The following is an 18,890-nucleotide window of genomic DNA, read 5'->3' on the forward strand; positions in this document are numbered from 1 at the left end:
GAAACCCTGATCGCCTTCCCTTCCCTGGTTGATTTTATATGTATGGGTGTGGGTGTGGGTGTGTACACATATATATACAGGCATCTTCATTTGTCCTTATCACAATCTGACCATTGGCTCTGAAGCTCTGAAGGAAATAATGAGATCAATGAGTTTGAACAGCACTCCCTCACTCAAATCTAATTTACTTGTATACCATGATGTCCCTAATGTCATGGTCAACTTCTGAAAGAAAGGACACACAGCAATATTTAACCACGTCCTAGATACTATACTATGCAATAGGGATACTAATACAGATAAAAAGAAAGGCAATCTTTGATCTAAAGTAACTTTCATTGTAATAAGGGAAGGTATCACATCAAAGATATCTGAAAAGTATAAGTAGGAGTAGTGAGAGGAGGGACAAGATCAATATATCCATTTTTAGGTATGTTGTTGGATATAGAAACTGCAGGATAGAAATCAATTTTGGCTTTCCTAATTCCCTTTGAAAACTGGAGACACAGAAGGAACTCATCAATAGAAAAATGAAGTGATAATGGCAGGTAAATGTTCCATGGTGCTGAGGTTCCAAGATGAACTATAGCTGAGATATTGAGTGGAAATTAGAATCCCAGCCATGAGGGAAGGTAATTTTATATGAATGAAAGAAGGAATAGGAATTTATTAAGTGCTTACTAAATGCTAAAACTGGACATTGGAAATACAGATAAAAATGTGACTCTTCTCAGAAGCATGCATTGTAAAAGAAGGCAATATCACATACAGTAATATTCAATGATAGGGAAGATCAAAAAGTCCACTGATCCTTATAGTACTATAGCAAGACAATTATAATTCTTTGTCAATTTTATTTCTATTTATAAAAGCATGTTAATTTATGATGTTGATATGATTTCACAACATCAGGGATTTGGGTGGTAAGAAATAGTTGTGCTGAAGAATTAGCATCTACAATACATGAAGTGACCATTGCTAGTTCAATTATGCATAGAAATTACTCCTCTAGCCAATGACTATGGTGGACAGATTGAATACAAGCAACTATTTGCTTAATTATTCATGGTTATTTCTCTGATCTTGTCTCTAATTAACACTGCAATTAGTAAAAACCTTATCTCAATCACTTAACCTCCAAAAATCTCTAAGTAAATAAGTCTGAACAAGATGATCATAGATGAGCAATAAATTATGGAAAGTTAGAGCAGGAAAATACCTAATTAGAAAAATTGTAAATTGTCTACTTCACTCTCTCTGTCTCTGTCTGTCTCTCTCTGCCTGTCTTAGTTCACAATCTCAAAGGCTTCTTTGACCTAAATATTCTATGAGCCAAAAAATATGATTAAAATTACCAGTTAACTGCTCATCAAAAATAGAGCTAAAGTTTTAGTAGGGAATATTGTAAACTATATATTGCTATATTGATATAATTTATTAATGTCACAGGATTTGATTAATTTGAACATATACCTGAAAAGTCATTTTAAAATGGAAGCCTGTAGTTATGAGTTGAAATTTTCTAATATTTAAAAAGTGACACTTAAAATAAATTATGGAATCCTTAACTTGAGTCAGGAGTGAGGCAGTATGTAATAAAGAGAGCTGTCACTACTTTTTTTTTTTTTTAACTGTAACCTTGGTAACGATACTTCTATCAACAGCCTGAGTCTATAAGAATCTTCAGGATGAAATGAAGTATAAAATGTTAAATAATTGATATTGAACAATACAAAAATTGTTTTTGACAGCCCAGGAGATTGGAGAAGAGTTGAATTCTTGTAGCTTCAATTTTTATCAACCAAGCAGACATCATCTTTAAATGACACTGATGAAATATTTAGTCAGGGAATCCCCAACAGAATGTTGTGTCTCAGCCTTAGCATCACAACATGTGTGTTTCTGGCACAAGCATGAAAGTTGACTAGAAGTAATTATCCTGTGGATTCGTACTCTTTCTGGTATATATCACAATGCTCTTCTTAAGCATTTTTATTTGAAACATTCACTTAATTTCTTGGACATTTAAATGTTTTCATATCCTTCCTCATTCACCAGTATTGAAATATCAATTATAAGACTTTTTTTTAAAGTTGTCTAGACTAATAATGATGATCTCAATATTTCCTGAGTCCATATTATTTTATTTTCTTGTAATTATTTTCAATAAAAGGGGGAAAAACTTATTTTTTCCTATTTTTAGGAAATACAGAACTTTTTTATATAAAAGTAACATTTATATGTCACACATTAAGAAGAAACTTATGAACTAGTATGTATAATGACAGCTATTTTGAAAATCTAAAAGTTTTTATTTAGCCAAGTATTTGTTGTCATGATACTACATTAGACATGGAAAAATTCTAGAGGACAAAATATGCTAATTTCATGGACATTTTTCTAAGAATCCTATGCATTTTGAAAAGTGTAGCTCCTTAGAGAAATAATTTAGAACTAATTCTATTTTTTCTCTTTTTAACAGATTTTTAAAACTCATTTCCCCCCTAACTTCAAGACATGAAATAAACCAAGATGTTTTTGACTAGATATTTTCTGTCCTAATATAGATTATTAATCACCTATAACTCCTCATCCTTTGTAATTATTTCCCATATATTTTCATAAATCCTCCACAGAGGATCCCTCTAATGCATTAGAGGTATACCTCTAATTATAAAAATAAAAGTTATTAATATTAAAAGTACAGGCCTATTGTTCTTCATTTTTCTTTTGACTAGTCTCTGTGTTTCAATCAACAAGAATTTTAAATGCCTGCTACATGTCAAATGATAGAAGTTACAGATACAAATACAAAAGTGAAAGAGGATCTGAGGACAACTAGATGGCGTGGTTCTGGAGTTAAGAGGGCTGAGTTAAAATCTGACTAATTGTGTGACTGGACAAGTTACTTAACCCTGATTACCTCCAAAAAAGAGAGATTTTTGTCCTTAAGGAGCTTAGCTTCTTCTAATGGGCTTTGTATATTGGAATGGAGTGTACAGGGAATGAAATTTTGTTCTAAGCTGTCATAGAAGTTCTGACTGAAACTAGTGAGTAATTGATTGTTCTAGCATTTTGAAGACTAATGAAAATATGTCTTTGATCATTATTCTCTGAAAAAGAAGTGGAAAACTGTTTTTGATGGGGCAAAGGGGAGTGTGCATTTGGCAGCAAAACAAATGGTAATATGCTTGCTTACAATAGCTGCACCCTAATACATACCTGGAGAGATAAAGAGCATTGTTTGGGAGACTTGGGATTTAGAGATGTGAATTAACTATGCTTTATTTGCATTCATTTCAATTATATGTCTGACTTTGTAGTTTAATTCCTATAATTTGTACATCTTCATGGCTATGTTCTTAAATATTTTATAATTCTGTAGATATTTTAAGTGGAATTTCTCTTTATCTCTTCTTGCTATTTTTTGTTTGTAGCATACATAAATATCAATAATTTATCATTGTTAAATTATAATTTTCTTCAGTGTTCAATTTTAGTATTTTTAAGCATACATCACATCTGAGAAAGGTAATAATTTAGTTTCTTTTCTATTTCTGCTATTCTCTTAATTTCTTTTCCACTTATTGCTATCACTAGCATTATAACAAATAGCTGTGATTACAATTTATATCCTTGTTTTACCTAGACACCTAGAAAAGTCTCTAGCTTATCCATAGAAAACATAAATCTGACTTTTGGTTTAAGATATTTAATATTGATGATAAGGGAAAGTTAATTTATTCCTATGTTTTCAATCCTTGAAGTTGTATTTTTTCAAAAAAAATTTTACATTTCTTTACATAATCCCCTGATTTTTGCTGTTATTGTCATTAATATGGTGAATTATGTTCATAATTTTCCTAATATTGAACTACATTTGCATCATTGGTATAAATTCAACTTGGTAATGGTGAAATGTTGGTGTTGGTATAGCTTTTTGGATGAAATTTTATTTAAAAGTTTTGAATAAATGTTCATTTTGGATATTGATAATTTTATTGCTCAATTTTGATTTTCTCTGGTTTAGATATGAAGATTATATTTGTTTATTATACCAAATTGTTTATTTGATAGGATTATTCTTTTGCCTATTTGTGCAGATTGTATACTATTGGAATGAATTTTTGTTGAATTATTGACAAAAATCATTTGTCAGTTCATCTGGTAACAGCGTTTTTTCCCTCCCTTTAGGAGCCCATTTATGATTTTTAAAATTTCCTTTTTATGGGATAGCATGGTTTATATTCTCTATTTCTTCTCCATTAACCTTGGCATTTTATATTCTTATAGATATTTATCTATTTTATTTAATAACCCAATGAACTTTCAAGCTTCATAGGTGTAAAAGTATGGTAAAAATTCAATCATAATCTCCCCATTTTTGCTGCCTTTTCCCCCCTGTACAGATTGCTTATCCAATAGTTAAGGATTTCTTCAGAGAGATGTTGGAAACATAATACAATCAGTGTTATGCACAAATAGAATTATTTGCTGAGTTTCATCATTAGGGAATCTGTGTGTGTGTGTCTTTGTCTCAATGAGACTCTCTGCCTCTCTGTCTCTGTTTGTCTGTCTGCCTGTCTCTCTCTCTCTCTCCCTCCCCCACATAAAACATCTTTATCATACAGATCTATACTTTTAACCCAGCATTTAATATATTTTTTACATGCAATGCTCAATATTGTTATTCAGAGGATTGTGGAACAAGATGATATAGTTGTATCTATCAGGAAGTCTCATTTATTCTGAAAATAGAGGTGGCATGTCTTTATTCTAGATTTTATTCTACTGAGTCAATTATTTTTTTCTCGAGAAATAAATGCAGCACTCTCTCATGATCTCTCTAACTATGTCTACTGCATGAATGTCTCAGAGATATCTGCTGTAAAAAAAAAAAAATCTGAAAATGTTCCATTTCTTTTATCATATTTCTATAAAGAACATTTTTATTCCTAAACAGATTTTATGTAGAGCAGAGATTAAATATAGATAATAGTTGTTGGATATCTACTTGTTCATCTTTCTTTTGAGAGAGAACCTTTCTTTGTGTGTGTATATAATCTCTATGATTTTAGAATCTTTCCCTCTTCTAGATATATCTGTATACATGAATGAATTATTGAATCAAAAATCATTTAATAATGATAATACTGGTAATAATAATATATATTTATATAGCAACTACTGTGTACTAGGCACAATATTTATAAATATTATCTCATGTGCTTCTCACAATGACATTGGAAGGTAGGTGCTTTTATTTTCTCCATTTAACAGATGATGAACTGAGACAAAGAGATGAAATGACTTTCCGATGTGTACAAAGCTAATAATTCCCTGGGGTCTGATTTGAACTCATCTCACTAATTTCAGGATAACCCATTCTTAAACATTTCTCAAACCCCTTAATTGCTTTAAAATTATATTTCCTTCTATACACATTACTTCTATATGGATTTTGTCAAGTCCAGGATGTTCTTCTGGCTTGGTGAATTCAAGTGCTGTTTTCACTTCTAGAAAATTTATCATTGTAGAAGTGTTGAACACTTTATCTCATTCAAGTTAATTATTTTTTGTGTTCAGGTTCATCTAGAAATGTGCTTATCGTGATATCATTTTGCCTCTAATACTAAGTCTTCTCATCCAAATCTTTCTGTGGCTTTAAAAATTACACACACAAAACGGGAAACCTCACTCGGCCTGGACACAGAAAGGATTGACAGATTGATAGCTCTTTCTCGACACACAGAGGTTAAACAGTGTTTTTACATATTTTTTTTATGAGTCATGTTAGGAGAGAAAAATCAGAACAGAGGAGAAAAACCAGGAGAGAAAAAGACAGAAGAAAAAGAAAAAAAATAAGTGAAGATATCATGTGTCAATTTACATTGTCTCCATAGCTCTCTCTCTGGATGAGGATGGCATTATCCATCCAAAATTTATTGGGATTGCCTTGGAGAAGAACCAAGTCTGTCATAGTAGAGCATTGCACAATCTTGCTGTTGCTGTGTACTCCTGGTTCTGCTTGTTTCACTCAGCATCAGTTCATGTATATCTTTCCAGGCTTTTTAAAAATCAGCTTGCTCATCATTTTTATAGGACAATAACATTTCATTACTTTAATATATCATAACTATTTGGCCATTCCCTAATTGATAGGCATCTACTTATTTTCCAATTCTTTGCCACCATTTCTATGACTTTTTGATGTGATTCTGCACCCAATCTTTCTTTCTGGTTTTTTCTAAATGAGATTGGATTCTATACCACTGTTGGTTGTTGCCATGGTTTTTTCTACTTGGTAAAGAAATTAAATGTTTGCTTAGCTGAAATAGTTTCTGGACCCTTTTGCTCTCTTTGTCACCTCATATCTTTTACCTCAGTCAAATGCTTCTAAGAAATTAAAATAGAATTAAGTTCTTTACTTCTACTTACCATTTTTCAAAATAGATCAGGTTTAAAATAGGTCAGGTTGAAGTTATTTGGATTATTCTTAGTTTTTATCTGTAACTTTTTTTCTAATTTGGTGTTGATTTTGATTTTTTTTCTCCCCAAATGAGTTAATAAGTTGATTTTATACAAATAATAGTTTGTAAAATGAACATATGAATTATGCTTAAATTTATTTGCAACTTGTTTCTTCTGAATTCACTGATAATAAGAATATTACAATAACTGTGTCTCAGTACTCCGCAAATAGTAGCAACTTGCCATTCATTGAACTGAGATTGCACGTTGTATATTTGCAATTAAATTATTGTTTATTGATACCTAAAATCTTTTGATAAATAGCAACAAATTCTGCTGTCTTTTCTTCAGCTATGCTGCAGGCATGGTAGAAATAGAGGCTACCATTCTAAAATGAAATTTGTATTTAAATGTGTTTTGCAGCTCACTGTGGCCAAAGAACTACTCTCTGAATGCAGTCTTCTAGTATTTTCTGAGTTTTTTCCTTCTCTCCCATTATTAGAAGATGCAAATTATATTGAAATGATGTATACATAGTTGACATTTTTGTTAAAGTAAAAGCATGAAACAACATTTTATTAACTTTTGATAAATAATTTGTTTTATTTCTCTTTATAAGTGGTAATCATTAAGAAATTAAAGATATGATTAAATTATTAAAGAAATCAAGTGTGGAATTTGTGATAAATACTTGGTTGCAGCATGAGAAAATTATGATATGTGTGTGTGTGTGTGTGTGTGTATGTGTGTGTGTGTGTGTGTGTGTGTATTCCTGCCAGTAGTTTAACAGCTAAATGAAAGACTTCTGTCATAGGGGAAAATCCAAAATGAACTTTCTTTAGTAATGAGTTAGTGAAGTATATGAAATGGTTTGCTGATGATTAGAAAGACTTTGTGGAGTTCTCTTATAAGACCCTAAATTATTAATAATAGCTTTATCCTTATAGCTAAAATAAAGCCCAAATAAATATAATTTTAAAAATCAAATATATGAAATATACTCACTAAATTTCCATGCATTTCTATACAGAAACTGAATTCTGCACAGCTTCTTTCCATTCCAGTTTTAGTAATGGTAATATTATACTGAAACTGACTTTCTGCCTTGACCCTTTCTAGGCTTAAACATAATTCTCTTTAAGTTGTTAGGAGATAACAGAAATATTCTATTTCCTGAAGGTATTTTTTGCCTGGTTTGACAAATATAAGTGGTATGCTGGTAAAAAGCACACTGCCTATGTGACAGAAACTCTCTTATTAATTCAGATTTGAGAGATTTGTCCTTTTGCCTGATAATAAATATTCACTTTTCCTTCCAACAGAACTTTTCAGCAATTGCAAAAATTCATGAAGTATCATCATCATCATCATCATTATTATTAGGGTTGCCATTAATATTTTTGATGTACAATTAAAATTTATGTGTAAGATTATTTTTTTCAGGTCAAGCTGATGCCTCCAGCTCCCAATGATGACTTAGCAACATTGAGTGAACTGAATGATGGCAGTCTTCTTTATGAAATCCAGAAGCGTTTTGGCAACAATCAAATATATGTGAGTAGTTATAAAATTTTCGGTTGTAATGCATCTTGGTAGATATCTTGATCTATCTGATACTGCATAGACTAGAAAATTACAAAAGGTGAAGACATGATATTCCAAAAATACATAAATACTTGTATGATAATGAATGCATTTAAGTTACTACAGTTATACAGAGAGACTTCTGAGTACCTCTCTCTAATCCTGTCATGTGCTTGTCAGTAATATTTGTAAAAAGAGAGTTTTTGAAGATAGTGAGTTTAGTGCCATTTCTCACAGAATCTAAAGGTTCAAAGAGAATACTACCAGGTTGGAACTTCATGAACAGATCTGAATTTAAGTACATTATTGAAAATTTTAAGAATATTCTTTACTTCTGTGAAAATAATTCTTTTGATAATTTAAAACTCATGTTCTACAAATAATTTTAAAATGTGTTCCTTTGTCTACTTTAGATTACGAGGTCTGGAAATTCAAACAAAGAAGACTGTATTGAATGTGAATGTAGTATTCTGAATTTACTTGGGAATGAAAATTTCCCCTAAATTATGATGAAATTTCATGTTTGGGATTACAGTGAATATAAGTAATTTATATATCAACATGATAATAGGAATCATGAATAAGATTTTGATTAAAATCACACGGAAGTTTTGATTTGTTGGTTTAAATATCATCATTTTAATGTGTATTTTTTTTCAATGTTTGAAAATGATTCAGACACCTGGTAAAGTAACGAATTTGAATGTGTGGGGGAGGAAAGGGTCTGTAACTATGGGTCTGTATGTTGTGGGGAGTGCATATTAAACATAGGGTAATTCAGGCAAGTACAGATAATTTCTTTAGTAAAATTTATCTCAATATCTCTGAATTTCTTTTGATCAGTTGTAAAGTCCGGACTAGCTCTCTGGAGGACCTAGAGATTAGCCTGAGTCCTTGGTTTTAGTGGAGGAGTGAAGGAGGCAGGAGAGCCATGTGGCTGGTCAAAGGTGGAATCTGGAATCTGGCATCTTCTCTTGTGTCAGTGACTGAGAGCTGTGGCTAAGAGAGAGCATTCTAAGTCTGAGACTCCTACTCCAGTAGGATTATATCACTACCTCATACTGAACATGTGCAACCACAGAGCATGCACAATCACTCTGAGCATGTGCAACTATAGAACATTATATCACCATATTACCAAATTATATGCCAGCAATCTAGATTGATTACATCATTATATTACTTAAGAATGTGCAAAGGTTTGCCAAATCTAGTTGTAACTCCCTGGAATGTTATTTTGTTGTTCTGATGGCTGAAATTTTCATCTGTTAGGGGAACATAGTGAAAATATAAATTTTGAACTTGTATTTGTTTGCCTAATTTTAGACTTCAGTTCAATTCTCCTAATGTATTTCATTAGCCAGCAAATAATTCTTATGCATCTACTATGTTTCAAGCACTATTCTTAAGAGATGATGATTAATCTTCCGCATTCATTCATTCATGACTTAAATTGTCCAATGATTGTTCCCATTGAGAAAGAACATTGAGAGCTGAATGATTTCCTCCCTTTCAAAATGTTTCATTTTGATTTTTAATCCATAGAATTAAGAACCACTCAAATTAGCTGCAGAGAAGGCTAATTCATTTTTTTTTTAACTGGGGTTTCATTACTTTCAAGTATGAGCAAAAAGAAAAGGCTACCAAGGAGACTCTTAAGGACTGATTAGGGAATAATTATAAATGGTTTGCACTTAATCATTAAATATCAATAGTATTTTTCTTAGACACCATCAAGATCATATTCCCTAGTCTTTTCAGGGTGTGGGCATAATCTTGTCTTGAAAAGGGCTTTGCTAACAGAAGACAATCTTTGGAAGCTCTTATCAAGCTGCAAAGGCTTTAACTATGGGTCTGGCAATAAACTGTCTTTTATCTGATGACTAATTTAAATAAGTTGAAAAAGGCTCATCCTCTTTATATCTAGAATTCTAAATACTATACCTGTGATATTGAGTACTTTTTTGTCTTTCTTTGAATCACCATCTCTTATGAAAGTTGATGGAATATGGTCATCTCAATGATTCACTGCCTGAACTGAATTATGATTTTATGTTATTTGTAAAATGAGAGTATTGAACTAGAAGGAATCTTAGTTTGATTCCCTGGAATTTTATTATATCCTCCAAAATAAAATTTGACTTTTATATATAAAACATATGTGTATAATATATTGTACATATAATAGTTATATAATAATATGATAATCGTGTATATATTTAGATGATACTTATTAGGTATTAGATCAAAGATTTTCTTAGAAGGTTGGAACCAAAGAGACCAAGACTTGGGACTTGAAATTCAAATATATTCTTGACTTCTTTCCCTTTCTTACAAGGGTAGGAAGACAGATACTTAATCAGACATCTTGCAAAAACAAAGACATTCTGTCCCCAAATATTCTCTGGCTATATTAAACATATGTAGAAGATAGATTATGCTTCATGATTTTAAGAAAAATGTAGAATAGAGATTAGGGAAATTTAATCCTGTAAATAACCCACAGAATTTGAGATTATGTGTAATGCCGGAGAAACTAAGACAGAGATTAGAGACCAATTTAATAGTTTATTAAATGGAGAGATATACTGGGACCAAATGGGTCTTGGTCCCAGGGCTGAATGAGACTATCATCTCAAAGAATCCAGCAATAAGTATCAGAGAGCAAGCTTTTTAAAAGGGTAACAAGAGCAATGATATAATGGGGCAGGTACCTAAATGGGGATAACCTAATGGGGGGAGGCACCTAGGATGACATAATGGGAAGTACTGGAGAGGTTCCTGATATTCTAATGATGTCTAAAATGAATAAAGACCTTTATCCCATTAAACATTAAGAGGGAATAAGTATAGCCTAAAGTCTAAGATATAAGACCTTTATCCTATTAAACATTAAGAGGGAATGGTTATAACCTGCGACAGAGTAATTAAATCAAACATTAAGAGGAAAAGGTTATAACTTGAGGCAGATAGGACAATGGGGAAACTAGGTCTGGACATCAGAAGGGAACTGTGGAACAACATATGTACTTGTGTCAGGACAAAATTAGGAGAGAAATCCATTGGCTGTAAACTCAGTGAAGTTAGGTACAATCTCATTTAAACTTTCCCTTCAGACCTATCATGTTATTCTGCACTACACAGAAATGTTCTTAATGAATGTTCAATTTTATGGAGACAAAGGCTCATTTGCCTATCCTAAGGCATTATTGAATGTTAGAAAATTCATTTTTGGTTGTTGCTGAGTAGTTTTCAGTCTGACTCCATTTGAGATTTTCTTGACAAAAGTTCTGAAGTGCTTTACCATTTCCTTCACCAACTTATTTTATAGAGGAGGAAACTGAGGCAAACAGGAATGAGTGACTTGTCCAGGGTTATACAACTAGTAAGTGTCTGAGGCCACATTTGATCTCAGCCTTCTTGACTTGACTCCAGGCCCAGTGCTCAATTCATTACATCATGCTGCTGTTCATAGGCAGTTCTCTACTTTAGCTATATTTTTCTAACTACATATAATTACAAATGTACAGAGAAAAAAAATCCAAGGGAGAAATATCAAGAGACTTAAGCGGTCTTTTTTCACCAGAAAATTTCAAATAGCTTTAACTTCTTCAGGTCAAAGATTTTTTCTTCCTAGTAGAGGAGTGGATACTTGTTCTTCTCCCAAGGAAACACTGAAAGCCTTGCTACTTAAGATCAACTTAAAATATAAGAAAAAAAGGATGTTTCCCTGTGAACCACTATTAAACAGAAATCTCCAGTTTAATGAAATCTTTTTTTATTAAGTTTTATTTTTCAAAACATATGCATAGATAATTCTGCAACATTAGCCCTTGTAAAACCTTGTGTTCATTTTCCCCCCTTTCCCCACCCCTCTCCCCTAGATGGCAAGTAGTACAATATATGTTAAACATGGTAGAAATATATATAAAATACAATGTATGCATACATATTTATGCAATTATCTTGCTGTACAAGAAAAATCAAATCAAACCAGAAAAAAAAAATGATGAAGAAAATAAAATGCAAGCAAACAACAAAAAGAGTGAGAATGCTGTTTTGAACCACATCAGTTCCTACAGTCCTCTCTCTGGTTGTAGATGACTCTTTTGATCACAAGACCATGGCTAAGAAATAGATTAGTTGATCAGTAGAATAGGTTAGGTTCACAGGACAAAATAGTCAATAACTATAGCAATCTAGTGTTTGACAAATGCAAAGATCCCAACTTTTGGGATAAGAATTCACTATTTGACAAAAACTGGGAAAACTGGAAATTAGTATGGCAGAAACTAGGCATGGACCGACACTTAATACCATACATCAATATAAAATCAAAATGGGTTCATGATTTAAGCATAAAGAAGAATATTATAAATAAATTAGAAGAATATAGGATAGTTTACCTCTGAGACTTGTGGAGGAGGAAGGAATTTGTGACCAAAGAATATCTAGATCTCTACATCATTATTGATCACAAAATAGAAAATTTTGTCAATTTTATCAAGTTAAAAAGCTTTTGTACAAACAAAACTAATGCAGACAAGATTAGACAGGAAGCAATAAACTGGGAAAACATTTTTACAGTCAAAGGTTCTGATAAAGGCCTCATTTCCAAAATATATAGAAAACTGACTAATTTATAAGAAATCAAGCCATTCTCCAATTGATAAATGGTCAAAGGATATAAACAGACAATTCTCAGATGATGAAATTGAAACTATTTCTACACATATGAAAAGGTGTTCCAAATCATTATTGATCAGAGAAAGGCAAATTAAGACAACTCTGAGATACCACTACACACCTGTCAGATTGTCTAAGATGATGGAAAAGATAATAAGGAATGTTGGAGGAGATGTGGGAAAACTGGGACATTGATGGTATTATTGGTGGAGTTGTGAACAGATCCAATCATTCTGGAGAGCAATTTGGAACTATGGTCAAAAAGTTATCAAACCGTGCATACCCTTTGATTCAGCAGTGTTACTACTGGGCTTGTATCCCAAAGACAATATTAAAAAAGGGAAAGGGACATGTATCTGCAAAAATGTTTGTGGCAGCCTTTTTCATAGTGGCTAGAAAGTGGAAATTGAATGGATGCCCATCAATTGGAGATTGGCTGAATAAATTATGGTGTATTAATGTTATGGAATATTATTGTTCTGTAAGAAATGACCAGGAGGATGAATACAGACAGGCTTAGAGAGACTTACATGAACTGATGCTAAGTGAAATGAGCAGAACCAGGAGATCATTATACACTTCAACAACAATACATTTATCTTTTCATTTGTAGGTTCACATGTATTTTCTTCCCATAATATAGTCTTTTTTAAAATAAATATTCTTACAAATTACAGAGAGGATGCATGGTTGAAGGTAAGACATTGCTATGTCAACTAGATTAAAAATGTACCATGTAAGGACCTGAGAACATACTGAACTAGGTACTATGGATAAAAAGATATTTTTAAAAGAAGTGTATTGAAATAAATATAAATTAATTTTTATTTTAATAAATATAAATTAATTTTCAGAGGCTATAATAGCAAGTGGAGAGGCAACCTAATTTATACATATTATCCTGTCTAAAAAAAAAAGTTAGTGTGACAAAATTGGAAAAGTATTTTATTTGGAGATATAGAAATAGGTTACTTCTGATTCAGATTACTAGCTGAATTACCTTCTGTCTGTGATACTACTTCCAAGTTATTTGATGTCTCTTGGTCTTAGGTGCATGGATAGATTTCACAGGATCCATAAATTTGGATGGAGAAAAATATATCTTCTTTTCAACATAATTGGTTTCCTTTGCAAACTGAAATATTGTTTTATTAGTTTATTCTGAAAAAGAGTTTGGATGATTCATAAGATTCCTAAAGAGATCCAAGACCCAGGAAACATTAAGGATTCTCATTCTTAGGTCTCTTCTAACTCCAAATCTAAAATCTTATGATTGGATGAAGAAAATCTTTCATAAAAGATAGGATAGCATGTGCTTATATAATATGAACAGTTGTAGATATTACTATTTGCATACTATTCTTTATCATAACCAACAAAGTTGAAGGATAAAAGAGAAGACCTTGAGTGACTAACCAGCATTAAAAATCTCTTCTCAAAAACATTAAAATCAAGAATTGGAATGTATATTAGAAAACTGAAATCAGGTAAGTTATATAAATTAACATGAAGATCTAGTTTTAAAAAGAGAGAGATTCATATTATCTAGAAGAAGCTTCTGCATATTTTAAAAATCTTTACTCTGTGTCATTTCTTGACTCTAAGGTTTATTTTATTTTATTTTTTGAACATGTGCAATTCTTCTAAACATATTTCCACATTAATGATGCTGCACAAGAAAACATCAGATCAAAAAGAGAAAAAAAAAATGAGAAAGAAAGAAAAAATAAGCAAACAACAAAAACAATTACAAAAGATGAAAAATAGTATGTGGTGATCCACACTCAGTCCCCATAGTCCTCTCTCTGAATGCAGATGCATCTTTCAATCACAAGTCTATTGGAATTGGCCTAAAACAACTCATTGTTGAAAAGAGCCAAATCCATTACAGATCATTATATAATCTTCTTGTTGCTGTACACAATATTCTCTTGGTTCTACTCACTTCACTTAGCATTAATTCATGTCATTCTCTACATTGTTATACCATAATTTATTGAGACATTCCCAACTGATGGGCATCCACTCAGTTTCCAGGTCCTTGCTATTACAAAAAGGGCTGCTACAAACATTTTTGCACTTGTAGATCCTTTTTTATGATTTCTTTGTGATACAGACCCAGTAGAAATACTACTGTCTCAAAGGGTATGCATAATTTGATAGTCCTATGAGCATAGTTCCAAATTGTTCTCTAGAATGGTTGAATCATTTCACAATTCCCCTAGCAATGTATTAGTGTCCTAGTTTTCCCAGATTCCCTTCTTCATTTATCATTATCTTTTCCTGTCAATCTTAGCCTATCTGAGAGGTCTGAAGAGTTACCTCAGAGTTATCTTAATTTTCATTTCTCTAATCAATGGTGATTTTGATCATTTTTTCATATACTAGAAATAGTTATAATTTCTTCATCTGAAAAAATTCTGTTCATATTCTTTGACCATTTATCAATTGGAGAATGGCTTGTATTCTTATAAATTTGAGTCAATTCTCTATTTTAGAAATGAGTCCTTTATCAGAAAGCCTGGATGGAAAAAATTTCCCCAGTTTTCTGCTTCCTCTCTAATCTTGGCTACATTGGTTTTGTTTGTACAAAATCCTTTTAATTTAATATAATGAAAATGATCCATTTTACATATTATACTGTACTCTATTTTTTCTTTGACCATAAATTCCTTCCTTCTCCACAGATCTGAGAGGTAGACTTATCCGTTTTCTTTTTTCCTTATTTGCTTATCATATCACCCTTTTGTCTAAATCATGAACCCATTTAGACCATATCTTGGCAGAACGTATTAGATATTTGATTAATGCCTAGTTTCTACCATATTATTTTCCAATTTTCCCAGCAATTTTTTTTCAAATAGTAAGTATTTATCCCAGAAGCTGGAGTCTTTGAGTTTATCAAACACAAATTACTATAGTCATTCTGTATTGTATCTTGTTAAATTAATTTATTCCACTGATCCACTACTTTTTTTCTTAGCCATTATGAAATGGTTTTGATGACTGCTGCTTTATAATATAGTTTTAGGTCTGGTACTGCTAGGCCATCTTTGTTTGCTTTTTTTTTCATTAATGCTCTTGAAATTCTTGACCTTTTTCTTCCAGATTAATTTTGTTATTATTTTTCCTAGCTCTATAAAGTAATTTCTTGGCATTTTGAAAAATTAGATTAATTTAGGTAGATTTGTCATTTTTATTACATTAGATTGGCCTTTCCATGAACACTTGATATTCTTCCAGTTGTTTAGACCTAACTTTATTTGTGTGAATTGTTTTGTAATTGTGTTCATATGGTTCCTAAGATAAAGTATAAGATAAATATAAAAGTATACTGTTTTCATGTTCCTCTAGGTCAATCTTTGAAGTAAAATCACTGAATACAAAAGACATGTATATGTTGGCTGACTTTGAAGTATTTCATTATGTATATGATTTTGCTTCAAATTTTCATTCAAAATCCCTCAACTTCTGCAACACAAATTATAATGTTTGGGCTAGCTTTCTGGAGATCCTCTGGAAGGCCCTTGGTCTCAGCAGGATAGACACCACGAGAATGGTCAAGAATAGAATCTAGATTCTTTATTCTGGCCCAGTCTTGATCTTAATATAGGAGGCATAAAAGCCACCATGAGGCTGGTCAAAGATAGAATGTCTATCTTCCAGTCCTTCTTGCCCCTCATATACCTTTTTGTAATTAAATCATTACAGCATACGTATTATGTGTGAACTTAGAGAATTATTACAATACCACACTAAGTACTAAGTATATATGTGAATTAGAAAATCATTATTTCATTAATTCTACTGAGTTAACAACCTTGTTTCAAGTATACTTCTCCAGAGTTCCAGCCCTCTATATCAAATTGCTACATAAGTTGAAATTGAATCTTCATGGAATACTTACATGTTTCTGGTATGGTTTTCAAGAAGCTAAAAAAAAAAAAAAAGTATTGGAATCTTGCTCCTGGGAGCAAAAGATTTTCATGGTCTAATATAATAGATTCCATTTATGGTTATCTTTTTAATGCTGGAAAATTCTAGAAGGATTCAAAGTGATTTTAAAAATCAATAGTTTCTTGATGATTTTCAGTAATCATTTCTATAAATGCAGAGTCATTCTAGTATTCTTAATTGGAAAGTCTGGAATATAACTGATATAGACTGTTCTATATAGACTGCTTCTTCTATTAAAAGCAGAGGACCTACCTCAGCATGTGTCTATATGTATGCAGAGATCTCTAGGAAAAGAGAATGAGGGTACTTAATTCAAAAGTGAAATATATAATTTGGGGAGAGGTGTAATGCCTCATAGCCTGGATCTAATATTCTAGTTAAACTTCTTTTTTTCTGTTTCAGTTTTCATTTTATTAAAAAGGTAGACTTTGCAGGTAGTAATGGTGATTTTAAGTTTTATTATGTAATTAGTCAATATAAAATACCTTTATGATATTTGTATGATCTATTAAAATATGTTGGAACTCAAAGTGGAATAATCACAAGTAAATCAATAGTATCCATTACCACCTATTTTTTTTCACAGATTTTCAGAAATACATACATATATATATATATATATATATATATATATATACACCCTTGAGTAAATAAAAAAAGTGAGTAAAACAAAAACCAGGGGACTGTGATAGAAATAGGAAAGAATAATTCATAGCCACTGACCTTTAGGATCAGAGATTTTGAACTGAAAGGGACAGTAAACATCTGGTCCAATTACCTCATTTAACTGAAGCTGAGAAATTATTTGATATGATCAAGGTCTTAGAGAGACTATGCAGAAAAGTCAAATTTTAAACCCTAGTTCTCTGACTAAAAATCCAATATACTTTCTATCATACCATTTTGCCACCCCTATTTTAGAATTTTAAAATTATCACAAAGGCAAGAGGTATTGATGATGAGGAGATGAATTCTTTGTCTTTTGTTCACCAATGACATTCTTTTGTATCAGACATATGAAAGACATACTCTTTCTAATTTCTGCTATCTCTTTCTACAATACTCAAATTACACATGGCCAGTAAATGCCCAAGCAAAAACCATAATCCAAGTGTTCTGACATTTATTTCCATTTTTTCTTTTCACCCCCAGTATGTTGACTAAACATACAGATGTTTTCTGACCCAGTTTTAAACTAAGGTTCTTTTACACATGAAACAAAAGTGATGTAAGCACTATATCATTTACTACATTATAAAACAGCAATAGAAAATCATGACTTGAAATCTAAAATAATATTTCTGATAAACCTCAGGAGAAAAATTATATTTGTCCTTAGAGAGAATGGTTACATTATAGATTGAAATATTAAACATAGAAGAGAAAAAATGTTGAGGCAGAAAAAGGAAATAATGAACATTTGTTCCTAGTTGCAAACCAAACTGGAATCCTTGCTATAATCCCCCCAAAAAGTATTGATTATATTCCCTAAAACATTTCAAATTCAAGAAAATTTTCAATTCAACAATTTTTCTTAGTATTTGCCAGGGCTAGGCTAGACAAAAATAAAAGTTTTTGCCTTCAATAAATTTAAATTCTACTGGGGAAACACTTGCAAAATGCATGTAGATAAAAGGCAGAATAATTTTAATGATCAAGACAAGAGAGAACACTAACAATTGGGCTGATCAGGAAGAGCCTGCTATGTTATTTGCTTTGAATGAAATTAGCAGAGGTGAAGAAAGAAATGACATCATGGATGGAGAACAGAAAGACAAAAAATATGGATGTGGGAGATGGAATGTGTTTGAGATATGATACAGAAGACAGTGCATTAGCTCTATAATCAGAGGCCTATATTCTAGATCCCACCTCTCATAATTCCTACCTATATGTTCATTTTTTCATCTATAAAATGAAAGGATCTGATTAGACTATCAATGAAGTTCCCTTCTACATCTATGATTCTGTGCATGATTTTTAGGGGTAACAATAGGAAAGTCAGTTTGGATGGGATGTGAAGAACAATGTGGTATATGACTAAAAGAAAAAATTAGTCTTATTGTGAAGGATTTTAAATATCAGACTTAAAGTTTGTATTTTAGTCTAGAAACACTAGAGAGTCATTGACATCCCTTAACCAGGCAATAAAGTCATAACAATTATTTGGGAAAATAAGTTTAATGAAGAAT

The 18,890-nt window shown here is 31.6% G+C and overlaps 1 protein-coding gene across 1 annotated transcript in view; it reads left to right on the forward strand.

Annotated features, from left to right (window-relative positions):
• Positions 1–18,890, forward strand: part of MYO16 (myosin XVI) — a 713,480-nt gene that overhangs the window by 264,817 nt on the left and 429,773 nt on the right. Inside the window, exon 11 of the mRNA XM_031958702.1 lies at positions 7,915–8,025. Within this exon, the coding sequence (XP_031814562.1) occupies positions 7,915–8,025 (111 nt within the window). The remainder of the gene's footprint in view (positions 1–7,914; positions 8,026–18,890) is intronic.

The sequence above is a fragment of the Sarcophilus harrisii genome, chromosome 3 (genome assembly GCF_902635505.1).
Source record: "Sarcophilus harrisii chromosome 3, mSarHar1.11, whole genome shotgun sequence".
Taxonomy (NCBI): Eukaryota; Metazoa; Chordata; class Mammalia; order Dasyuromorphia; family Dasyuridae; genus Sarcophilus; species Sarcophilus harrisii.